The sequence below is a fragment of the Zootermopsis nevadensis genome, unplaced genomic scaffold, assembly GCF_977971745.1.
Source record: "Zootermopsis nevadensis isolate Lab colony 2312 unplaced genomic scaffold, Znev_1.0 Znev_ptg000028l, whole genome shotgun sequence".
Taxonomy (NCBI): Eukaryota; Metazoa; Arthropoda; class Insecta; order Blattodea; family Termopsidae; genus Zootermopsis; species Zootermopsis nevadensis.
Genome location: NW_028259160.1, coordinates 2,501,289 through 2,528,722, shown reverse-complemented (window position 1 = coordinate 2,528,722; position 27,434 = coordinate 2,501,289). Strand labels below are relative to the sequence as shown.

At 38.0% G+C, this 27,434-nt stretch overlaps 1 protein-coding gene across 4 annotated transcripts in view; it reads left to right on the top strand.

The window, feature by feature from the left end:
• LOC110829412 (uncharacterized) overlaps positions 1–27,434 on the top strand; it is a 134,333-nt gene that overhangs the window by 79,395 nt on the left and 27,504 nt on the right. For 2 of the 4 annotated variants that reach the window (XM_022063101.2, XM_087357740.1), the window contains exons 2-3: positions 5,971–6,091; positions 17,040–17,334. In XM_022063101.2, the coding sequence (XP_021918793.1) occupies positions 17,211–17,334 (124 nt within the window). In that variant the 5' untranslated portion in view covers positions 5,971–6,091; positions 17,040–17,210. Of the gene's footprint in view, positions 1–5,970; positions 6,092–9,923; positions 10,258–17,039; positions 17,335–27,434 lie in introns of those variants that run through there. The other 2 variants (XM_022063103.2, XM_022063104.2) reach the window with 2 other exon arrangements.

The following is a 27,434-nucleotide window of genomic DNA, read 5'->3' as shown; positions in this document are numbered from 1 at the left end:
AAATGTTAGTTAACATCGACCAGACTACACAGCGCAACAACCCAGAAGACAGAAATCTTCATACTCATCGCCCTGATGACGGAGGCAGTATGACCTCTGAAACGTCGGTTAACATCGACCAGACTACACAGCGCAACAACCCAGAAGACAGAAATCTTCAGACTCACCGCCCTGATGACGGAGGCAGTATGACCTCTGAAACGTTGGTAAACATCTACCATACTACACGGCGCAACAACCCAGAAGACAGAAATATTCATACTCATCGCCCTGATGACGGAGGCAGTATGACCTCTGAAACGTTGGTTAACATCGACCAGACTACACAGCGCAACAACCCAGAAGACAGAAATATTCATACTCATCGCCCTGATGACGGAGGCAGTATGACCTCTGAAATGTTAGTTAACATCGACCAGACTACACAGCGCAACAACCCAGAAGACAGAAATCTTCATACTCATCGCCCTGATGACGGAGGCAGTATGACCTCTGAAACGTCGGTTAACATCGACCAGACTACACAGCGCAACAACCCAGAAGACAGAAATCTTCAGACTCACCGCCCTGATGACGGAGGCAGTATGACCTCTGAAACGTTGGTAAACATCTACCATACTACACGGCGCAACAACCCAGAAGACAGAAATATTCATACTCATCGCCCTGATGACGGAGGCAGTATGACCTCTGAAACGTTGGTTAACATCGACCAGACTACACAGCGCAACAACCCAGAAGACAGAAATATTCATACTCATCGCCCTGATGACGGAGGCAGTATGACCTCTGAAATGTTAGTTAACATCGACCAGACTACACAGCGCAACAACCCAGAAGACAGAAATCTTCATACTCATCGCCCTGATGACGGAGGCAGTATGACCTCTGAAACGTCGGTTAACATCGACCAGACTACACAGCGCAACAATCCAGAAGACAGAAATCTTCATATTCACCGCCCTGATGACGGAGGCAGTATGACCTCTGAAACGTTGGTTAACATCGACCAGACTACACAGCGCAACAACCCAGAAGACAGAAATATTCATACTCATCGCCCTGATGACGGAGGCAGTATGACCTCTGAAATGTTAGTTAACATCGACCAGACTACACAGCGCAACAACCCAGAAGACAGAAATCTTCATACTCATCGCCCTGATGACGGAGGCAGTATGACCTCTGAAACGTCGGTTAACATCGACCAGACTACACAGCGCAACAACCCAGAAGACAGAAATCTTCAGACTCACCGCCCTGATGACGGAGGCAGTATGACCTCTGAAACGTTGGTAAACATCTACCATACTACACGGCGCAACAACCCAGAAGACAGAAATATTCATACTCATCGCCCTGATGACGGAGGCAGTATGACCTCTGAAACGTTGGTTAACATCGACCAGACTACACAGCGCAAGAACCCAGAAGACAGAAATATTCATACTCATCGCCCTGATGACGGAGGCAGTATGACCTCTGAAACGTTGGTTAACATCGACCAGACTACACAGCGCAAGAACCCAGAAGACAGAAATCTTCATACTCATCGCCCTGATGACGGAGGCAGTATGACCTCTGAAACGTTGGTTAACATCGACCAGACTACACAGCGCAACAACCCAGAAGACAGAAATCTTCAGACTCACCGCCCTGATGACGGAGGCAGTATAACCTCTGAAACGTTGGTAAACATCGACCAGACTACATAGAGCAAGAACCCAGAAGACAGAAATCTTCATACTCATCGCCCTGATGACGGAGGCAGTATGACTTCTGAAACGTCGGTTAACATCGACCAGACTACACAGCGCAACAACCCAGAAGACAGAAATCTTCATACTCATCGCCCTGATGACGGAGGCAGTATAACCTCTGAAACGTTGGTAAACATCGACCAGACTACATAGAGCAAGAACCCAGAAGACAGAAATCTTCATACTCATCGCCCTGATGACGGAGGCAGTATGACTTCTGAAACGTCGGTTAACATCGACCAGACTACACAGCGCAACAACCCAGAAGACAGAAATCTTCATACTCATCGCCCTGATGACGGAGGCAGTATGACCTCTGAAACGTTGGTAAACATCGACCAGACTACATAGAGCAAGAACCCAGAAGACAGAAATCTTCATACTCATCGCCCTGATGACGGAGGCAGTATGACCTCTGAAACGTTGGTTAACATCGACCAGACTACACAGCGCAACAACCCAGAAGACAGAAATCTTCAGACTCACCGCCCTGATGACGGAGGCAGTATAACCTCTGAAACGTTGGTAAACATCGACCAGACTACATAGAGCAAGAACCCAGAAGACAGAAATCTTCATACTCATCGCCCTGATGACGGAGGCAGTATGACTTCTGAAACGTCGGTTAACATCGACCAGACTACACAGCGCAACAACCCAGAAGACAGAAATCTTCATACTCATCGCCCTGATGACGGAGGCAGTATGACCTCTGAAACGTTGGTAAACATCGACCAGACTACATAGAGCAAGAACCCAGAAGACAGAAATCTTCATACTCATCGCCCTGATGACGGAGGCAGTATGACCTCTGAAACGTTGGTTAACATCGACCAGACTACACAGCGCAACAACCCAGAAGACAGAAATCTTCAGACTCACCGCCCTGATGACGGAGGCAGTATAACCTCTGAAACGTTGGTAAACATCGACCAGACTACATAGAGCAAGAACCCAGAAGACAGAAATCTTCATACTCATCGCCCTGATGACGGAGGCAGTATGACTTCTGAAACGTCGGTTAACATCGACCAGACTACACAGCGCAACAACCCAGAAGACAGAAATCTTCAGACTCACCGCCCTGATGACGGAGGCAGTATAACCTCTGAAACGTTGGTAAACATCGACCAGACTACATAGAGCAAGAACCCAGAAGACAGAAATCTTCATACTCATCGCCCTGATGACGGAGGCAGTATGACTTCTGAAACGTCGGTTAACATCGACCAGACTACACAGCGCAACAACCCAGAAGACAGAAATCTTCATACTCATCGCCCTGATGACGGAGGCAGTATGACCTCTGAAACGTTGGTAAACATCGACCAGACTACATAGAGCAAGAACCCAGAAGACAGAAATCTTCATACTCATCGCCCTGATGACGGAGGCAGTATGACCTCTGAAACGTTGGTTAACATCGACCAGACTACACAGCGCAACAACCCAGAAGACAGAAATCTTCAGACTCACCGCCCTGATGACGGAGGCAGTATAACCTCTGAAACGTTGGTAAACATCGACCAGACTACATAGAGCAAGAACCCAGAAGACAGAAATCTTCATACTCATCGCCCTGATGACGGAGGCAGTATGACTTCTGAAACGTCGGTTAACATCGACCAGACTACACAGCGCAACAACCCAGAAGACAGAAATCTTCAGACTCACCGCCCTGATGACGGAGGCAGTATAACCTCTGAAACGTTGGTAAACATCGACCAGACTACATAGAGCAAGAACCCAGAAGACAGAAATCTTCATACTCATCGCCCTGATGACGGAGGCAGTATGACTTCTGAAACGTCGGTTAACATCGACCAGACTACACAGCGCAACAACCCAGAAGACAGAAATCTTCATACTCATCGCCCTGATGACGGAGGCAGTATGACCTCTGAAACGTTGGTAAACATCGACCAGACTACATAGAGCAAGAACCCAGAAGACAGAAATCTTCATACTCATCGCCCTGATGACGGAGGCAGTATGACTTCTGAAACGTCGGTTAACATCGACCAGACTACACAGCGCAACAACCCAGAAGACAGAAATCTTCATACTCATCGCCCTGATGACGGAGGCAGTATGACCTCTGAAACGTTGGTTAACATCGACCAGACTACATAGAGCAAGAACCCAGAAGACAGAAATCTTCATACTCATCGCCCTGATGACGGAGGCAGTATGACTTCTGAAACGTCGGTTAACATCGACCAGACTACACAGCGCAACAACCCAGAAGACAGAAATCTTCATACTCATCGCCCTGATGACGGAGGCAGTATGACCTCTGAAACGTTGGTTAACATCGACCAGACTACATAGAGCAAGAACCCAGAAGACAGAAATCTTCATACTCATCGCCCTGATGACGGAGGCAGTATGACCTCTGAAACGTTGGTTAACATCGACCAGACTACATAGAGCAAGAACCCAGAAGACAGAAATCTTCATACTCATCGCCCTGATGACGGAGGCAGTATGACTTCTGAAACGTCGGTTAACATCGACCAGACTACACAGCGCAACAACCCAGAAGACAGAAATCTTCATACTCATCGCCCTGATGACGGAGGCAGTATGACCTCTGAAACGTTGGTAAACATCGACCAGACTACATAGAGCAAGAACCCAGAAGACAGAAATCTTCATACTCATCGCCCTGATGACGGAGGCAGTATGACTTCTGAAACGTCGGTTAACATCGACCAGACTACACAGCGCAACAACCCAGAAGACAGAAATCTTCATACTCATCGCCCTGATGACGGAGGCAGTATGACCTCTGAAACGTTGGTTAACATCGACCAGACTACATAGAGCAAGAACCCAGAAGACAGAAATCTTCATACTCATCGCCCTGATGACGGAGGCAGTATGACTTCTGAAACGTCGGTTAACATCGACCAGACTACACAGCGCAACAACCCAGAAGACAGAAATCTTCATACTCATCGCCCTGATGACGGAGGCAGTATGACCTCTGAAACGTTGGTAAACATCGACCAGACTACATAGAGCAAGAACCCAGAAGACAGAAATCTTCATACTCATCGCCCTGATGACGGAGGCAGTATGACCTCTGAAACGTTGGTTAACATCGACCAGACTACACAGCGCAACAACCCAGAAGACAGAAATCTTCAGACTCACCGCCCTGATGACGGAGGCAGTATAACCTCTGAAACGTTGGTAAACATCGACCAGACTACATAGAGCAAGAACCCAGAAGACAGAAATCTTCATACTCATCGCCCTGATGACGGAGGCAGTATGACTTCTGAAACGTCGGTTAACATCGACCAGACTACACAGCGCAACAACCCAGAAGACAGAAATCTTCAGACTCACCGCCCTGATGACGGAGGCAGTATAACCTCTGAAACGTTGGTAAACATCGACCAGACTACATAGAGCAAGAACCCAGAAGACAGAAATCTTCATACTCATCGCCCTGATGACGGAGGCAGTATGACTTCTGAAACGTCGGTTAACATCGACCAGACTACACAGCGCAACAACCCAGAAGACAGAAATCTTCATACTCATCGCCCTGATGACGGAGGCAGTATGACCTCTGAAACGTTGGTAAACATCGACCAGACTACATAGAGCAAGAACCCAGAAGACAGAAATCTTCATACTCATCGCCCTGATGACGGAGGCAGTATGACCTCTGAAACGTTGGTTAACATCGACCAGACTACATAGAGCAAGAACCCAGAAGACAGAAATCTTCATACTCATCGCCCTGATGACGGAGGCAGTATGACTTCTGAAACGTCGGTTAACATCGACCAGACTACACAGCGCAACAACCCAGAAGACAGAAATCTTCATACTCATCGCCCTGATGACGGAGGCAGTATGACCTCTGAAACGTTGGTTAACATCGACCAGACTACATAGAGCAAGAACCCAGAAGACAGAAATCTTCAACCTAAACCCAATTTTCTTACGTAATTGTTCTGTCATTCGACGCCATTTAACTAAGTGAGTTCATAAAGAGGATTTCAGTAAAAGAAGAAACAAACAATTGAAGTTTCTGCTTCTTAAAATGTTTATCTTTTTTGTATCTCTCTTTCTATCTATTGTTTCTTTCTGTCTTTCGTTCTGCACTTTTATATTTTATTATTTTCTCTTTCTTTATCCATTTCTTTGAAGGCACTGCCAGTTTTAGTTCATGCATTGCTTTTATTTCTAGGGTTTTCTGGTTTGTTGGACTGAGCTAAAGCTTCTCCAACAGAATCACTTGACGTGTTGTGCGCGCGTCTGCACAGCTTGATGGACTTCAGTGGACAGCCGGCAAAGACGGCGCTGGTAAGGTACGTTTAACGAGTTGTAGTCGTTTAGAACCACAAGGGCACAGCTCACACGAAACAGAATCCCTGGGATTCATGCACCGCCAATTCATAAACGACACATGCAGCAATTTGCTGAGATTTGAGTGCAGAAATGGCTGTCTTCTGGGATATTATATCATGCAGTCTGGTTTATACTTACCGACGTTTCAGGGGGAGCTTACTGCTTCGGTCCTACCAGACTAAACGTTATAATATTCTTAACGGAATCCATCTTTATTTCTTGCAGCATTTATAATCGTAGCATTTTTAAAAGTAAATCGTAAGTATAAAATTCGGCCTTAATTTTGAGTGCACATAATTGTTAATGTATCATAAAGAGAAGAGACGAGAAATTTATGCTAAATTTTAGTCTAGAAACATGAAGGAAAAGATACCGAGACATAGATTGGATGTGACAATAAAATGAACGTTAAAGAAACAGGGTGTGTGAGAAGTGGAAAATCTCAGATTATGGAAAACGCTGTGGGCTGTTGTAAACATGGTAGTGAAAACTTGGGTTACATAAAAGCAAGAAATTTTTTCCAATCAGTTGAGCTATTCTTATATTGAAAAGCGTGATGTGCTCTTGGTAGTTACTTAGCCTCAAATAATGAGATAAGGTAAATTTGTTTGTGTTTGATGAAAAAACGTTGATTTAGTGAGCGATAGCATTTTTTTCGAAATTTCCCTTTCTTTGTACCACACCACGTCATGGCTCGTCCTCGGATTGTGGATGGAGGCCAACCCCTGATACACTGAACAAAAACTCGCGGATAGCCGACAAGGGGTAATGTTCCATCTTACCATAAAAATTTACCATGTTATGTAATTTCAATAAATGCCTTGGATTTGAGCAGATGACTTGGATGAAACCACTTGGGAAGAGTGTACGTTGGAAACCTAGTAGTAGATGGAAGGATAAGATTAAAACGGAACTTCGTGATGAATGCGAGAGAGAGTGGCGGTTATTTTAAACACTGCAATGGAAGTAGGTCATTTATTGACGTGCTGAGTGACTATCATGTTTTAAGTAAGATTCAGTACAGTGATGTTAGTAAATTATTTGTATGGGTGTTCATTCAAGCAGTCATGGCACTGACCTGATAATATGCATCAGAAAACGTTCCATAAGCCACTGATTCCTTCATGGTTCATGCAGTCTTCTGTCGGGCATCAACCGCAAAGTTGCATAAAGAGTTCTTTTGTTTCAAACGTAGAGGTGCCGAAAAGTTGGTACAACTTTCTACCTTGAGGTACATTTGTGACCAAAACTCTTTAAACAATGTGATCATGCTTATTTTTATACTTAGCCAAATAGTGTTATTATTTCTTGAAGGTATGATACTTTACGTAGGCCTAATCATGATATTGAATTGTTTACATTTTAGAACACTTTATTTCCAGATTTTTTATTTTTTATTAATGTTTTTTTGTAAATTGTCATTCTATATTCGTGTATCTACATGGCATATAAGAGAATTTTATATTTTCAACGTGAGAAGTGCACATAGTTATAAAAATTGAATAGAATTAGGTCTGGTGCGGTTCGATAATGACTTTAAATCCTGCGTTATCGATATTTTTATCAAAGTATCAGGGTACTTAGAACAAATTATAATAATTGAATCAATAATGCTTATTTTGTTTACGTTGTTAGTATAATCATAAAATTAACTGCAACGGTGGAACATGGCTTTAGAGACTTATAAAGACAAGTAGTGGATTACACTCAGCTTTGTATCGATCTGACCATCCAATGCCAAGGTGGAGAATGTGTGTAGCTTTACCTCCACGCCCGCTGAGAACCTTCATGATCTCTTGGTGGATTGGAAATACATTTTGTATCTTTCTCTGATTCATGTTTGTTTATGACAAATCCTAGAACAAGACACGTAACATTTTGGGATTATAAAATAAAGTACAAAGTAGAATAGATTATTGGATTCCAAAAGGGGCAAAGCCGCATTAAAATGGAGAGAAGTACATAATGAGGAGCTTCTCTGAAGGAAGTATTATATTCATCATAAGAAAAATGAGATGGGTGGCACATGTGGCATGCATGGGGTTTGTAAGAAATGATTATGACATCACAATCGAATGTTTCGACGAGACGAAATCATGTGGCAGACCTAGGCGAAGATAGGAAGATAATATTAAAGTGGGTTTTAAATAACTAGAAAGTACACTAGATTCATTTGCTTCAGGATCGGGTCAATGGTGGGTTTTTTGAACACGATAATGAACCTTCATAACTCAGTGAATCTTTGAACAGCTGAATAGATATCAGCTCCTTAAACACAAATTCCACTTCAGAACATGTTATGCATATTAATTTTATCTATAATTTACTTGATATATACAATTTCTATGAGTCTCCTTATCCCTGCCTAAGGCCTTTTCGGACATTTTACGAGTGATTGGGTGTATAATTTCTCTGCTTTTTAGAAAGATCGAAAGTTGGGAAATTCTCCTGCTGTTCACAAAAGTTTTTGGGTAAAATTGCGGCTAACGAGCCAGAATTATTACAATTGCGTGCATTTTCTGTTTCATTTTTTTTGTACTGTTCTAATTTTTTGTGAAATTACCCCATATTCGTGCAGAGTAGAAATTAATATTGGACCGATACGGACCAAAACTAAATTCGTCTTACAACTTTAATACAGGCCCAGAGTTCCAAGTTTGGTCATAAACCAACGATAATATTGTTATGGTTCCCACCTGTCGGCCTCACAATCTATGTTTATTTGATCAAATTCTTTTAATTGGTAACAAAATTAATAATCGCCTTGCTTTCGTGTTAGTTGAAGTATCGACCGCTAGATGACACTCGTCTCTTTTACGTGTTTTATGCATTGAAATACGCATATAAATTTAATTGGATTCAGTAAGTCAGTATACAACAGTCTAGTTAACGCAAAATAAAAATATTTTTAGCCTGTTATATGGTCTTTATTAGATAAACAAATATATGAGGCATCAAATTAACTTAATACAAACCATACACACATGTGTATATAAACTTGATGAAATGTTGGGATGGTTCAAGACAGATGACCGAGGTTAAAAGGAGAGGGGAAATGGGGGGGGGGAAGAGGGATTTGTCTATGGTGGAAGCTACATGAGCGGGTGATGTATTCTCTTAAGAGAACACGAAGAAGCAAAAGAGAATTTAGCTTCGAATTTTTGGCTTGGACCAACTTTCACTTCCCTCACTCTCCCCACCCCTGTCCAATTCTATCTCCCCCCCCCCCCGCGCCCATCATTTCTCAACGTTATGCCTTCGGTGGCTTTTCCTTTTTTTAAACTTCTGTTTTATTTATTCGTGATGCTTTTTTTTTCTCTTTTTTTTCATACTCCCCCCCACCCCCTGCAACTGGGAGGTGCGTTCAGGGCGGGAAGTCCTTTTACAAGTCACTCAGTCATTCAGTAAGCTCGTATTAACAGACTCATCTGTACTCTCTGGGATTTGCCTCAAGAGTTACGTGTGTGTATAAATTATTAGTGACTTTATTTTGCGCTTAATTCAGCGAGCACGACAACATTCTTAATTAACAATCGAACATAAAATAATTGAAAACAGCTCTAAGTCACAATAATATAATGAAAACGTTTATTTTAATTTAAATATAAACACGTGGTGTATGTAAAATATATTAATAGGTTACGATAAATAATACATTGACTAGTAACAAATCAGGTAACAATGTATTTAATTTATTTAATATATTTAATTCTTTACTATGTGTGTTTGAAAAGTGTTGCGCAATATTATCGTTCCATATGATTTTAACCCCTTTAAAGTTGAGTTTCAGTTTAAAGAATTATCTTATTTTATTTATATATATTTATTGTAATTTAGACATACCAGTTCTCAATGGTGAAACGAACAAAATATATAAAAAAAGACAGCAACAAAAGAAGTTCAATTTCAGTGACTTTATTAAACATCAAAGTCTTTGGTAACAGGTGTTCAGTACTTTTAAGTGACATACCTCGTTCAAGACACGGAAGATATTAAATCGCAATCCAAGACTAATTTTGTGTTGCATCATTCAACGTGTTTCTGTTCGTGTAACACAATTCACCCACACTTCAAGACTCTAAGAAGAGAAATGAATGACGAAAGGACTTATTACATACATCTGCAAGTAAGAATATCACTTATTATTACTGTTATCATAATCATTTTATTCTTGGTCTCATTTCACATATTTCTTTCTGGTATTTCTCCTCTTGATAAAATGGCGAACCCCACCACTCAGGCTTCGAGTTTCTGACTGTAACACTTTCCTTATTATGTACGATGTTCCTGGTACAACTGTCTTTTGTATAAGATACGTATACTGAGTGTGTCCCTGGTATTGATCCCGTATAATTTGCAGTCCTTTAGCTACAATTTCCTTGGCCTGAATCAAAATTGATGATAAAAAGCATTTCATATTCCACATTACCTTCATTTCTATACTTAGATTTTTATATTTTAATTTCTTTTCAGACTCCTGTATTCCACTCCTATCTGATGGTATTGTTTCATCAGTAAGCAAATTTTATCTTTATTGTTTTTCGTCATTATATCTGATCTGTTTGCCAGAACCACTTTATCTGTTTCTACCCCTTGATTGCGCAGTAATGTTGTAATACTGGCTTAGGCGTGTGTGAATACCAGTTTTATGTTACTGCAATGCCTAATATTTTTTTGCATATTGAGTAATGCAGATGTGTACATATTTTATTACCTTTTATTTTCATTCTTTGCCAGAATATGACATCCTGATGTTAGAAGGTTATTAGTGTCTTCGTATTCCTTACATAGTCGATATCTATTCAATTTCGTCTTTCAAAAAGTTTCTCTTTAAGTAATTTGTGCTGATTGTCTAATCCTGAGCTGTCAAAATTTACTTTTTCTTTCTCCCTTAATGTCTCGAAACTTCAGCCGTCAGTAGGACTGCACCTTGTCCACCAAATTTTCAGATAAACTACGTCGAATTTGTCCATGAATTACTTTAATGGTTCTGTGAGATATCGTATCATTATAATCATCATTGTTCGACTCCATGGAATTTTGTGTGAAGTTAAAACTTGGTCTCTCATCTTAAGGAAGAACGTGTATTGAGCACAGTTTTCTTAGGAGAATATTTTGACGTTCGAAGGATGAAATAACAAATTTGGTTGAAATTACATAATGAGGCGTTTTATAATTTGTACTCTTCAACAAATATTATTAGGGTTATAAATTCAAGAACGATAAGATGGGAGGGAAGATGATAAATGCGAACATAATTGTGGATAAAAGTCTTTAAAGGAAGTTGCCATTCAGAAAACAGTCGTAGATAATGAAATAATATTAAAATGAATCTTAAGAAAATTGATTGGAAGGATGTGGACAGAGTTCATCTGTGTTCTTGTAAACATGATAATAGAACTATTGGTTTCCTAAGAGGCGAGAATTTTTCAGACTAAACAAGTATACTATCAGACTCTCAAAACTTTGCTCAATGAAGTTAGTTGTCCAGCATAATTTGGCATATCTATTGGATTGTTTCGGCTGCAGATTTGTGTAATTTATCTGTCCATAATTTAAATATCCTTAACGTTCCAGTCATAGAATGTGATAGATACATTTGTGTCTTACGTCTTCGCCTGATGAAACTTTAATATTTCTCTCTCGTGTCCCTCTTGCTATTTGTCTTATAATATCAACCCACCGACATGTCTCAGGAACCTGAATTATCTTCGTAATAATTTCTCTCATCACTAACCTCTCATTTCAGTTTTCTCATTTAAACTTGTTTACATTGCACCCCATTTGGAACATAACATTGCCGTCATCTTTAAAACTTTAGATTGTCTGCCTCTCATTACAATTTCTTAAGGACTAGTCCTGTAATGGGCTTCTGTGAATACAATGATCGTTCATAGCCCATAAAAATATGGAATTCCTTGACCAGCTGAATTATTGCTGGTTGTTGGAGCAAGATTCCGTATAATGTAGTTAGTTTTCGTATTGCTGGTTATTTACGTTCATAGGTGTCTGATTTTGTTAGTTAGTAGCTACAGTCAGGAGTGTTAAAAACTAACTCCACGGAGGAGATGATAATTGTTTAGCTGGTCAAGGAATTCCACCACCTTGATGTAGACCAAATATTCAGTAATTAATTCAATAATAATTTATCAACAATGACTGAATAGGATTTGGATATATTTGGCAGAAACTGTGCGCTCGACGTCCATTAGTAGTAACAGGCAAGGGGATCTGGGGGTGGGAGGGGCAGTAGATAAATTAGCATACACTGTCCACGCTATAAAAATTATTTCCCAGCGGCGGTACTTTGTAGCTCGCTGTCTCATTCCCTTTGTCGGTTATGTGTTTGGTTTACATAGTGTATGTATTTGTTGTCCTTCTATCCACAAGCTAGTGACGTAGGTAAACCGCACGGTTTGGTCCCGGCTATTGTACATTCTAAAACCAGAGCGTTCCATCGACAATCTGCTGATGATGAGACTTCATGAAGTGTGTTCGCCCTCTACCTGGAAACCTCGGAATGATATTTTCACCTAGGAGGGATGAAATTTATTAATTAATTTATTAATATGTAATTTAGAATACTGCACAACGAAGAGCTACGTGAATTGTACGGGTTACCTAGCACAGTGAGGACAGTGAAATCTGGGAGGATCCGATGGGCTGGACATGTAGCACCCATGGGGGAGGCAAGGGGTGCATACAGGATTTTGGTAGGGAATTCTTCTTGAAAACGACCACTGGACAGACGAAGAAGAAGATGGGAGGATTATATAAAGATGGATCTTAGGAAAGTGGGCTGTAGTATGGAAAATGGATGGAGTTGGCTCAGGATCGTGGCCGGTGGCGGGCTTAGGTTTTGTCGGTGTTGAACCTGCGGGTTCTGCACCCAGGGACTCGGGTGATATTGTCGATATGAGATAGGCGCTGTGCTTATATGGAAAAAGAACTGTTACAATAAATGTTACAGGAATAGAATCTGATGGCGTAGACTGGATTAATCTGGCTCAGGATAGGATTCGGGACGTTGCAAACACGGTATTGAAGCTTCGGTTTCGATAAAAGACTAGGAATTTCTTGACCAGTTTATAAGATGTTACATTTTTGATAAAACCAATGTATCATGGAGTTCCTCGTCCAAGGAGTCCTACCGAATGTCTATAGATCAAGCCAACGAAAAGTTGGGACCCGCAGTGCTCAGGCACTTGAATAACCGGTCGTTCCTAGTATCCCAGTATCATGGAGTTCGATAAATCCATTGTCCTTTTCCTATTTTTTATTATCCTCCAAATCCTGTGAGCCATTTCGCATAATATTTATCTGTAAAGCGTGTATTATACGTTAAGAACTGGTCCAGGGTGCCCCCTCCCCAGAATTTACTATATCGATGAATAGAATAACCGTCAGTGATGAGAAAGGCAATGGCCATCCACAATCCTTTGGCGTTCACTGGACCTTTGTTTCCTTAAACCTTTAAAGTTACTGTCGAGACTTCCGTCCCGAATGCCAATATTGAAATGATCGTCATATTTTAGAGTTTCAGAATATACGCCTAATTTTAATCACATTATAATCTATTTCCGCCATTGTACTCAAGAGCCTGTTACGGTTTTCAGACGAAATTGAATGGAGCAGACATACACACATTTTCCAAGCAGTTTTACTAACAGAATTGGCTTTTATGTTCATATGCCTGAATAACAAGTACGTGATGTTTTATATAAAACGCAACGCCAACTACAACAATATTTTAAAGCTTTGGTGACATGATTATAATAAGACAAATAAGTTGTTGTTTTATATTTTATTTATAAGAAATAAATTACAGAACACCTGTACAGCAGATGCTAAAAATTTCCCTCCGCCTTTTCAAAGAAAAGCGTCCATCGAAATTTTATCAATCAGTGTCGTATTTGGTACTTCTTTATCAAAATACGCACTGCTCAAATGCAAACGATTTCGATATGAAGTAATGTTCGAGAATGAACTCACGACTTTCTAGAGAATAAACAGTGTTACGACCTCCACAGCTTATGCGCCATTGCTTGAGCAGCGGCCTAGTAACAAGGGTGACCTTGACTTTAGTGTGACGTTAGAGGTTGGTTGGTAGAGTCTGATGTACTTGTTGTAACGTAGTATGTAACTTTTCTTGAGTTTCGTTTTAAATTGTACACTACTCCTTGTGTTTGATATTTACAAGACATCATATGGCATTAAGGTAGTAATAAATAGAATAAATTAGGGTTGATGTTCTCGCGGCGCAGAAGATGTCAGTATTTGTTCATTTGGGTTGTGACGCCATGTTGACAGTCAACAAGGTGTAAAAATCCAAGGACCTACTTGGACAATAGAATAGATTTATTGTATATGGCTGACACATTATTCAGTTGTTGGAACCTAGATGTAATAAATGGTGTACAGATAAGCACATTTTAAAGTGTCTGGAAGTTTAAATGTCCTGTTATTGTGAAAAATATTTTATTTATAATTTGTTGGATATTTAATACACCGATAAATATTTAAAATTAAAGATGTAGATATTAATAATATTTGTATATGCAGTAATTATTTTACTTTTAACCGTTTTTAAGATAAATTTATAGAGCGAAATTTGAATTCTAAGTTAAGTACGAACTATATTGAATCAAAAATTGAGTTTTACATGCAAATTTTAGAGTAGATACACAATATGAATATAAAAATTATTTCTATAGTCTTACAGATGTGACAGGAGAATAGATTTTCTCGTATATGCGTTCACTTTATGAACTTCGTGCAAATAAAGTATAACAATCAGCGATTATTTTCGTAAAGAATCATAAACCGAGTGGTCTTTATAACAGTATGCTTCATTGAAGATAATTGATAAACGTAAATTAAATTAACTACGTTCTTAAGAGTTTGATGCTCGTGTCTTGAGATTCGTTTATTCGTTTTTAATAGGCTATAAAACTGCAAATCAGGCTGTTCTTTTAATTCAATTCAATTCAATTAATTTATTTATTTACGTGTTTGCCAACAGCAAGAAACCAATAGCAGGCAAACACTGATAAATATACAATAATAATGAAATAATAAAGAAAAATATTACAAAAAGAGATTAATTGAACTTATACATGTACAGTATTAAATATAACAGCCAATTACAGGTAAACCCAAAAAAGAAACAAATTTCTACACAAAAAAAAATAAATGAAGGAATATAAATAAAAACAAATAAATGTTATAATATAATAATAAAATCCTTTGTGGAAAAGTGACGAAGTCAAAACATACAAAAATTTGATAGAAGCAGGTAAGAGCAGTAGTTTACAATCGGGAAATGTTTACTGCTATTGACATTAATCTTTTATCTTTTAGTCTCATGTGTGGAAACGAAGCATAGATCAACCCTTTAATTTTGTCTAAATAATATTTAATAATTCAACCCGTACCGCAAATAAAACACAACACTTCGTCATTACAATCAACTTGTCTTTGCTGTTCATGGAAATAATCGCTGTTTGTTCTGAGAATCGCACAAAATCCACAATTAAAAACGCAGGTATCGACAGTTGAAGCAGGTGGATCATCAAGTCACCACTAGGCTTCAAAAGGTTGATATCATATATAAAATTATAAATTTGTCTATCTTTGTATGAGTATCAAAGCTGGCCTCTTATATTAAGGGAGGAACACAGTTTGAGAGTGTTTGATGACGTGTTAGACTACTGAAACTTAGAATACTTAGGCCCAAGATGGATGACAGAAGACTGGAGAAAACTGAGGAGCTTCAAAAATTGTATTTTTCATCAAATATTAAAAAGGCAATGAAATCAAGGAGTATGAAATGGTTATGAGTAGCTACATGCATGGGAGAAATGACGAATGCGAAGAAAGTTTGAGAAGGAAAAATTTAAAGGATAGAGACTATAGACAAGAAAGGAAGATAATATTAAAACAGATTTTAAAGAAGAAGGATGTGGACTGTTTTCAAGCGTCGCATGATAGGGCACAGTGGCGGGATCTTGTGGACACGGCAATGAACCTTCAAATTCCGTAAGAGGAGATTAATTTCTTGGCCGGCCGAACAACTATCAGCTTCTCAAGAGGAACTCTACTGGTGTTGAGATGTGTTCCTGCAAACGTGGAGTTGAAAACGTAGTTCTTTCTGTTGTGTGCCGCTGCTCTGCTGTATAAGCGGCTTCGCTCGATGACGTGAGATGTGTTTTCGGATTCAGTAGGCAGACCTGAACAAACAATGGTCTTGTTCACGCGTCTGTACCACAAAGGCTTCATGCTGTCTGCAAAAGCCTTTTTTCCTATCACCCAGCACTAACAAGCCTTGGAAATTACATGTTACATTTATTTTATTATACACCCTTCTGTGATTATTACATCGGCAACAATTTATATTGATGATAGTATTTAAATTATTTATTGTATATTTTACAACATTTTAAAAAAAAATTAAAGATCTAGGAACAACAGTAACAAAAATAAATCAGAAAAATAATAAATTCTGATAAAACTTTCTACTTAAAATATCATAAACGAACAAGTTACGTTATTATATAGTTCTAAATATGTGTACAGTTTTGCTATTTTGTGTTGGAATCAACCATTAGTAATTTTTGCCTTCCTGAGGAAATGCGCGTGTTGCATCCCGGTCGGGGCGACATTCATCACTAATTATCTGTGTACACCTATCTGACCCACTGTCCAACTAATTAACTGTGTATCTAGCAAAGTATCTATTTATCTGTATCATATATATTTAATTCCATATCTAAGAACACATTAACTGGTCCGTTACGTAACTCACACGTAATTAATTTTATACTTCAGAAGTTACATATTAATTTATACACCTAAATATATTACACGAAATAAATGTATGCATTAACCATCATTCCGTTATCTTTACAGGTTTACTACCAGCTATGGGGATGTCAGATTTTTTCAACAAAATCTTCAAGTTTCGCATAGAAAGAGAGTCGAAACTTACAAAACTAGAAATGAAAAAATAATTCGACAGTGAACAAGTATAAAGTGTAGGAAGACGTTTTGAGTTTTGAAGTGCAGTGTTCCTGGGCAGCTATGTATAAGAATTCGGCGGCGCCCGACTCGGGTGGGTCCCCGCCAACAAGCACGAACTCTGACGTTGCGACTATCGATAAGGAGACCGTACCCTTGGACGAGGCCGTCGGAAAACTTCTAGAAGGTAAGTTGGGTCTAGGTGACACGGGGGCTGCAAGCAACAAACACAAGGACGTTACTTATACTGTTATTTTCATCATGGTTACTGTGAGCTCTAAAATTAGGCAGATAATCCATTATTATTATTCCATCTATCCACCAATTTATAGGGTATTTACTTCTACGTACCTAAGACAAACCTTGCTTCTGAGGTACATAGTGCAGCAGCTATTTCCGAAATACATTTCGTTTTTAATATCTATTACATGTATTATATAGTTTTATTGTGAGGGATAATTATATTTTACGACAGCGTCTTTCGAATGATGTATGAAGATCCTAAAATGGCAGTTGTCGTGTTCGCCCGGAATGTTGGACAAATATTTTCTGATTGACTTGGAGACAATTCCAGTTGCTCCTATAATTATTGGGATTACTTGTGCTTTTCTTTTCATATTCTCTATATTTCATTGTGAAGGTCCTTGTATTTGAAGATCTTCTCCGCTTCCTTCTTAATTACATTCTTTTCAGTTGGTATTGCTATATCAATTAGGAGACAAGTTCCAGTTTTGTTTCGGATTATAATATCTGGTTTGTTATTTGGAATGGCTCGATCTCTTTTGAATTATTATTATTTTATATTTATTATAAATCGTTAGGCCTATTGCTGGTATTATTATCAATAATACCACTACTGCCAAGAAAGTATATTCAAGTGTTAGCTCGTGAGTTTCTTTGTGATTCTTCTCAGTCATTCTATGATAAGAAAATATCTACAAATAGGCTGCACTTAGTGTTTTTAATCCTGTCTAATTCATCGAACGTGGTAATATTAACATGTACCATATTATTTTACGATAAATAATCTCTGAGATTGATAAAGCATTGTTAAATACCGATGATAGTAGATATTGCTATTCTCTGAATTGACACTGTTATTATAAACTAGTGTCACATATTAGGTGTTATCGTCAGGGAATGAAACGTTATAAAAATTTTGCTCACCGAACTAAATATTCAATTTTTATCTGAAATATATAAAAATTGGTCTATACCAAACGTTTTCGAGCGTTAAGACGTTGGACCTCTTCTAGACTTTCTTGTCAACTCGAGGGTTGACGGGTTGTGTATGAGGACGATTAATTGAAAATACGTGACATTTCATTTAAAATTGTTACCAGCTTAATTAATGCAGGAGATACACTAAGTGATATTTAAGGTTTTCACAGTGGTAACTCTAATCCTCCGTCGGCAGAAATTGACACTCATATAAGACAGCTAAAATTATAGTTTACATTTTTAATTTTTAGTATTTTAGCTACTAGATGGGATGACATGAAACTGTTATAGTAAACACTTAAGTATGGACAAGTCTAAGTTTATTTATCTCGTTTTCCTTATTGGTTCAAATTCCTATCACAAGTAGCTATAAATCCATTGCTAGTAAAACACATATGATTAAAACTATCGAAATACAGACAATATCGATCTGATATTGCAACTTCTTGAACAATCAGCAACAGTCAGACTAATAATAATAATATCAAGGCATTGTCCCCGAAGGGTGTATCAACAAAAGGGCTGATTTAGACAATATTGAAATTTTACGCTAATTTTTTATAAATATTAATTATTATTGTCCATACGCCCAAATGTAACTATCTGTATCTCTGTGTAGAGCAGCATTAGCATTATGTGCTTCTGGCATGACATACATTCCACTATTTTATGTTGTTAGATTAACTACCTCTAGTTATATAAAATACGATGAAACTCCCTTCTGGCGTAATGCCTTTAAAACGAGAAACGGCATTTCTCGTAGGAAAGTTGATAGGAATCGATTCCTCGATTCGAGTCGAAGACACTGAGATGTTTAGAAAGCATCTAACTAACTAAATATTTGAACGGTTAGCCGCACGGGGTGGGGTAAGATCAGTTGGTACGTTGCAAATACCGACGTCGCCGACTGAGGGCGGTGTGACAACGGTCGCCCGGAGTTTAGCTAACTAAATATTTGGGATGGAGCCTAGCACACACATTTGACAGGGGAAACCAAAATGTTTGACCCCGGGTACTATGTGTTATACTATTCGGACACTCACGATGATATATCCTCTAACTCCGTCGTGTTCTCTAGGTCCTAGAGTCTAGGATATTAAATATTCATTGAAGGTGTTTGAAAACGTAGAGATTAGGAAACTCTAATAAGGAGTTTGCCCTAGAAATTAAGGCAGAGTAAACTAATTGCACAGCAGGACAAAATATTAATATAATAAAATTGATGGATTCATGTAAAATGTGGTAACATTTAGAAATTTTGAAACGATAGTATCAAATCAAAATTACATTCACGAAGAGAAATTAGAGGAAACTGAGTTTGGGGAATGCTTGTTACCACGCATTTCAGAGTCTGCAAAGTGAGGATTCAAATATACAATGACAATTTTACTTGTTTCATATGGGCGTAAATCATAGTTTGATGATATTCTAGAACAGATTGCTGATGAGAATTTTTGAAACCAAAAACGAAGGAAGCAATAGCAGAGGTAGGAGAATATTATATAATTTGTACTCTTCACTAAATATTATTGTGATGTCCAAATAATGAGTTGTATCTGTTGATATTGGACTTCATGAACAAAGGTCTTCTTCAGAAACTGATATTCACTCACCTGGTTAAGAATTGGTCCTCCTTTTACGTATCCTGAATTTTCATTACTGTTTACACAACAACCTTAATTTGTTCCGTAATTATTCTAAATATTCCCTCAGGTCGAAAATTTCATTTTCGCATTTACATAAAACATCACAGCAAAACAAAATATTGTATCTTTGTATGTATTAATCCAAGGATTTAAACTGGACAATAAAAAATGGTAGTCTTTCTTTTAAATGACTACTTCCTTTTAAATGTATACCAACGTATAAAGCGTGCATGCATATTGTTTTCAGTCTGTTTTTGAGGCGGCTAAAAAGTACACCGTGATGGTACATAGGCTTATAAAGAAAAAACTGTACTCATTCAAGATCTCATTATTCGACGGAGAATATAAATGCATTTGTACCGTTTTATAGAGGATACTACTATATAGTAATTTATAAATCCATATTAATTTTGAATTTCTAATGTAATTAATTTAAATTATTACCAAGTAGAACAGAAATTGCGGTAAATAATTTCTGAGTCCTTGTAATTACTCCTATTAAGCGTTTGATTCTTTAAAATGTACGGAAATATGATCTGGCGAGTCAGGCACTCTGGTGGTGGACTCTGTAACGAGGCGGGGTGATGTCCATCCCGTGGCAGAAACAGAGTGGCTTACGTTTGCGTCCACTGAGCCGCGTCTGTGGTTAAAAGTTTGCGTTGGCTGGCCTCACGCAAGGGTTCGCTTGTTCTTCGGAAACGAAGCAGTTTGAAGAAAGCATGGCAATAAAATGTTCTCCTCCTTCACCGCATCATCTTATCTGACCCAACACTTTAAGTCACATTTACCGTACCAGAAAGATCTATTGTACATGGGCGGTGATGAGTGTTTCACTGAATAAACACAGCGCTGCTGAATGCAATTGACGTACCAAATTATTTGCCTATTAGTAACGGATTAATTCGGCATTTCAAAAGGGAAATTTAACGTCGTGTCTTTTTTGCTTCTTATTCTTTTCTTTCACCGTCGACATCAGCGCGTTTTAGTGGCTAACAATGATCCATTGTGTTTTAAAACAGTTGAAGGCTTTTCAGTTATTTTTATTACTCTGTACATGCCATTATCACAGTTGAAAAAGTGATTATTTTTATAGACGTTATTTTTTTTTTAAAAAAGAAATGAATGTACATTTTAGTTAAAATTAAAATGTAGTGGTAGTTTTAGCTAATATTATTTTATAACAAATGTAGTCAATATTTAAGAAGAAGTGCATTTCGACGTGATGTGTGCGGTTAGGTTAGGTTTTGTTCAAACAAAATTCCTAGAGACGTACAGTTTTCAGTCTGAATTATTTATTGACTGAAAATTTTGCCGACAACATGGTAGTGAAATGTTTTATACGTGAAGTGCACAGAAATTACAATTTACCTCTTACAGACTTCTTCTACTACAAAGGGCTGGGCGCTTCGGTACACGTTTCGACTGATTGATTATTCCATCTATTCCTATATTTTCCAAGAGTACATTTTCCTTTTGATCATGTGTAACTATGTGCATCATATTATGAAGGAATGTTATTTTACTTAATACCATCAACATGCATTCTACAATTAAAATGTTAATTTATTTTTATTTTTCAAGTACCAAAGTAGTTTGTAGTGTGTTCTTATGTTTTAATGTTATAATCTGTTTCTTAACTAACTCCTAAAAGTGATTTGAAAAATCTTGTACTTACAGTTTCCGATTCACATTTTATAATTTCTCTCATAACCCACTTTTCAATTCCAAAATATAAGCCCATAGTCATTATGGACACAGTATTATGTACCTTTGATAAAACTGCTCCTTTCATTATGAGTTTAAAGTGTTTGCTCAACATTCCGCTTAATCAACTATAGGATATGTGTAGTAGTTCATCCAAAATTCCGTTTAAATTGTCTTTTAAATCAGCAATGAGTTACAGCATCCATAAATAACAAGACACTTCTTCATTAACCGAGAGACTATGAGTTTATGGAGGAAGATGTTAATAAATTACCAGTATATGGACGGAATAATTGACACGATCTTATACGTAGCCTATATTAAAACATTAATTATTAATTAGTTTGACGTTGCAAATGGTTATATTTTAAAATGATCGTCTTCTGTGATGTTATGCAGTGTAGTGGTAAAAGTCAAGGTAATGACCCTGATGATGGAGGCAACAAATTCCTGTGAAACGTCGGTAAATATCTACCAGAGTACACCGCGCAACAACCAACAAGGACAGTTAGCTTCATAATTTGTCGCCACGAAAACCTAAAATCTCACCCAATAATTCAATTAATTCAATTCAATTCAATTCTTTTTATTAGAATGCTGCATCAACAGCCAGTCGGCCAATTACAGATACAGCACAACAAACAAAATAAATACAATAATCATATAATTATAATAATGAAAATAATAATAATAAAATTCACTTTATTCATTATCGTTCTTTACAATGGCTAAGGAACAGAGTCTGATGATTTGTATGATGGTAGGCTGAAGAAGCAATTTAAGCCATGAAACAGCTTCAAGTGCGCAGGTTTGGTTCAGGGCGCGCCGAGTAAAATATAAATTAATAATTTTCATTGCCCTGGTTTCATACATAAGGATAGAAATTAAATAATTATGCCCACTCCTGAAGTAACTGACAAACCTTTATTGAACTCGTCATGAACATGATGTCTCTCGAGGGACCATCTTTATACCTTTTATTTTGCTACAAATATTACTAAAATGGCTGCTAAAATGCTAAGCTGGTAAAGATATTAGTGCCATTTATTGTGCATAGAAATATATCACTGAATTGTATAACTGTCTATTTATATCTTTCACTAGCGTCATCACACCATATTAAATTTATGAAGAAATGTGGGTGTCAACTTTTTTCCAAAATATCTTGTTACTGTAGAAATTGACGCTTGTCACACATCTCAGGAGCGGCGATGAATGAGCGCGGGTTTCCGATGACGTGATTGGCAGAAGGATCCCACTGTCTTTAAACCCGGGCCTTCGAAGTTAGAAGCCGGCGGCTAGCTGCCTGAGGCATGACATGGCCTAAATAGTGAAATATTATCTTAAAATAAGCCATATACATTTCCACCTCTTCCTTTTCGATACGTATTTAACTTATATTTAGATTCCACTCGCGGACATTTGAATTTTCTGGAAGGAACCCATATTTATGTTATTTCCTCCGAACTAGAATCATTTAACTGGCCTTCAGAATTTTGATTTGTGGAACTTAATTGAAAGAAAATTTTATAATATAAAGAAGACTGTATTTATAAAGGGGTATTTACGGCTACAGATACAATTAGTCTCATCTGTGCTCCAGTAAATCAAATTATAGCCACTCATCAATAATTACACACTGTAAATTTAATAAAATGTAATTTCTCTCTTTTTGTCATCAGTCTTTCGACTGGTTTGATGCGGTCCTCCATTTTCGCCTATCTTGAACCAATCTCTTCATTTCCACATATTTTTTGTAGCCCACATCCTCAAAAATCTGTGTCATATTCCAATCTTTGTTTCCGCCTACAATTCTTCCCTTCAACTGTTCCTTCCATTACCAAATTAACCAATCCTGGGTGCCTCAGAATGTGTCCCACCGTCCTATCTCTTCTTCTCGTAAGATTTTTCCATAGACTTCTTCCTTCGCCTAACCTGTCTAAGACCAGCTCATTTCGTACTTTATCAGTCCACTTAATTTTCAACATCCTTCTATAGCACCACATTTCAAAAATAATTTAATTTAATTCAATGTAGCTATTTTACTTGGGTCCATATTCTGTTATCTTTTAATACGTCACAGCCAGATATTTCATAGTAACCCTGGTTTATATATTGCGCCGGTAATTAAGAGAAGTCTACTGGCGATAATGAGGACATTTTAATTTCAATTGTAAACCCTGTTGCTATTTGAATTTGATTATTATCCAAACAACATTTCTAGCCGAGCTCAAAACTTATAAGTAAAACTACTACATTTTATAAGCTTTATTTCCGGTCTTGTCTGATAAATTTCCCGAAGATGAGTTCATTAGAATGTTTGAAGACAGAGACTTTATTTTACTTAATAAGTTAAGCGGTTAAAATCTAATTATCATTGTCAGGTAAGCCTGTATATTAGGTGTGAGTTCAACTGCTTTAGCGAACGTCAGAAAAGAGAAGATTAATTCTTGCTGGCCTGACTGTAATTAATTGTTTACAACGTGATAACATCAATGTGTTCGTGGTCCCAAGAACTATATAGCTCTCGCGCGAGTTGCGTGTTCCTTTAATTGCCGCTTCTTACTGCAATATTTACATATTTATAAAACTAGCAGATTGCTATCACCAACATGTGGTACGTTTATGTCATCAGGTAAACTAATTATAATTTCGAGAGTGCATACTAACTAAAGACTCGGATATAAATTATTACTGGTGCTTTGCACAAAGTGTAGGAAATGAGCGCGTAAAAGGAAGGACAGGACGGCTCCTTCGTTATTTCCTTTTTTTTTGTTTTGTTATTCTAAAAAATGTAAAACAAATTTGGTTTACGTTTGTAAGATTTGAGGTTTTCACGGCGGTGAGTTTGAAGTTGGCTGTCTTCAGGGTTTTTGCGCCATGTAGTCTCGTAGAAGTTTACAGACGTTTCAGAGGTCCTTGCTTCTTCAATCTCTAGGGCTATGCAAGGACCTCTGAAACGTTGGTAAACTTCTACCAGACTACATGGCGCAAAAACCCAAAAGACAGCGATATTTATATTACATTTGTTTTCAGGTCTATATAAAAAATTGTCATGTGGTTTGTATTTTGGTGTGTATCGTAAAATACGTACAAACATCCCATTTTACATAAAGAAGAAATCGATCTTTATCGATACTGTAGATCTAATCGAGATCTAAAATTCAATTTAAAATACCATTTAATTCGATATTTTGAACGGGTTTATTTAGTGGCATCGAAGAGATTATAACACGTGACTGTTTACAGCCTACAAAACATTATGTCCAGAGACTGGACATCGACATTGAATGCCCTGCCATGTCTAGAGGGCGTCATACTGAACCAAATACTGAGCTATATCAATTCAGTCCGCACCCTCTAAATTCATAACTTTTTTTTAATACTATCCTGCTACTTTTGGTTTGGCCTGTACCTTTCAGAATTTCCAAATAACTCTGTGAATGCATTTATCATCTATCCCGTGCCCATCCTAGCCTCTTTAGTTTGATTACCCTCATAGCCTTCAGTGAACAGTATAGATTATTAATTTCATTATTGTTTTCTCAGGCACTTCCAACTTCCCCACTTTTAGATCCGAATTTTCTCCTTGGCACTGTTCCAGATACTTCCAGTATGTGTTCTATTAGGGTGGTTTTTGTGCATATACGTAATTAATATTATCTGTGTGCAATAGAATAGTTAGGCAAGTGGAAAGTTTTACCTGGAGCTAGATGTAACAGGTACGCCACGGTGGTATAGCGGTTAGAACGCTGGCCTTGTAATCCTGGGGTCTCGGGTTCGATTCCCGGCGGTGCCCGAATTTATAACTTGTGTTGGGCAACGCCGTGGTCTAGGCAACACGGAGTTTTCCTCCGTGGCATCCCAACAATTACTCCATTCACACACACAGAAGAAGGCAATGGCAAACCACTTCTGGATCATCTGCCAAGAACGTATATGAACAGGTCCCAGTCCGAGAAAAGGATGGAAGGATCCTGTTCATATGGACCTGTCGTCAGACAGAACACTAAATAATAATAAGATGAGGTGGTCTAGCGGTTAGAACGCTGGCCTTGTAATCCTGGGGTCTCGGGTTCGATTCCCGGCGGTGCCCGAATTTATAACTTGTGTTGGGCAAGGCCGTGGTCTAGGCAACACGGAGTTTTCCTCCGTGGCATCCCAACAATTACTCCATTCACACACAGAAGAAGGCAATGGCAAACCACTTCTGGATCATCTGCCAAGAACGTATATGAACAGGTCTCAGTCCGAGAAAAGGATGGAAGGATCCTGTTCATATGGACCTGTCGTCAGACAGAACACTAAATAAATAAAAAGATGTAACAGAACACGACTGACAATAACAATGACCTGGTACCAATAAAACTACGACAATGTTATCAGGAATGTGCCAGATTTACGAAGAAACAGCTCGCCGGTCGTGTACTACAAAACGTAACCCCAGAATCAAAGAATTGATTTCTTTGTGGGGAAGTAACATCTGATTATACTCTTACTCTCTGGTGTTTGTAAAAGTCTGGCTTCGTTACTTTCTCATCTTCCGGTCAGCATTATGCGAAGCTCCCAGAATGCTTTTCGGTTTATATTATATTAGAGAAACAAATACAGCACATAACAGTGAAATAGAAATGCAGTGAGTACAGTTTCCATGGATAAACATATTCTAAACCTGTGTCATCTGAAATATTGGGTCGTAGGTTATTCAACGACGCTTTATCAAAAAGAGAGTTTATTTATGGTCGAATGATACGTAAGGTTGAACTGGTAGAGATGTGATAGTGGTATGCTTAAAAAGTAATTCAGAGCACTGGGAAGTACTGAGAAAAATCACAGTTCCAGGCGATGCAAATTGGGTAGCACATTATACATCTCATATTTCTGATTGCCTCCAGTTCTGTATGTCTGTTCCTTGCTTATTTATTTTATTTTATTATGGGTGACAAGTATAATGCTTTATTCTTGTCTGTTGGATATAAGTAAAGTAAAATGGAATTCATTGAGCCTAAAGGGGTTTTTATATTTTTGCGTTACACAAATCTGATGCAAAAAATGACGTAGTTTTTTGAAGTTATTATTCTCCTTTAAGTATAGTTATCTGCATTTCAAACAATTCTATATATGAAGTAAGACTTGAGGTTCTCGCGGGGGTGAGTCCGAAGATGGCTCTCTACTGGGTTGTAGAGCCGTGTAGTCGATGTTTCAGAGGTCCTTACCGCCTCCATCGACGCCCTGTTGTTGGATGCAGCAAGGGCCTCTGAAACGTCAGTAAACTTCTACCAGTCTACATGGCGCAACATCCCGGAAGACTGCCATATATGAAGATGAAATAAAACTTCATTAGTTTTACCAAAAATGTTTTATCATAAATTGGCACATGCTATAAAATGTAGACATTATCAATTTTTTTCCTTTTATAAAAGTAACTTGTATATGTGTTGTATATTTAATCATATACAAGAAATTCGTTTACGGATTACATATTGTGGCTTCTTTCCTACGATTATCTTTGTAACAGCGATTGTAGTACATATTATAATAAATTATTCTTAAGATCAAACGACATTCTTAGAAAATACGTTTATCTGATTTCAATATATATATTAGTTATATATAGATATTAATGTTAACTTAAATTTAATCAGGTTTTAGACTAACTGAACTAGGAAGCACAGCATTTTAGGTTTTTACCATCCTTTCACCTGATGATGGAAGC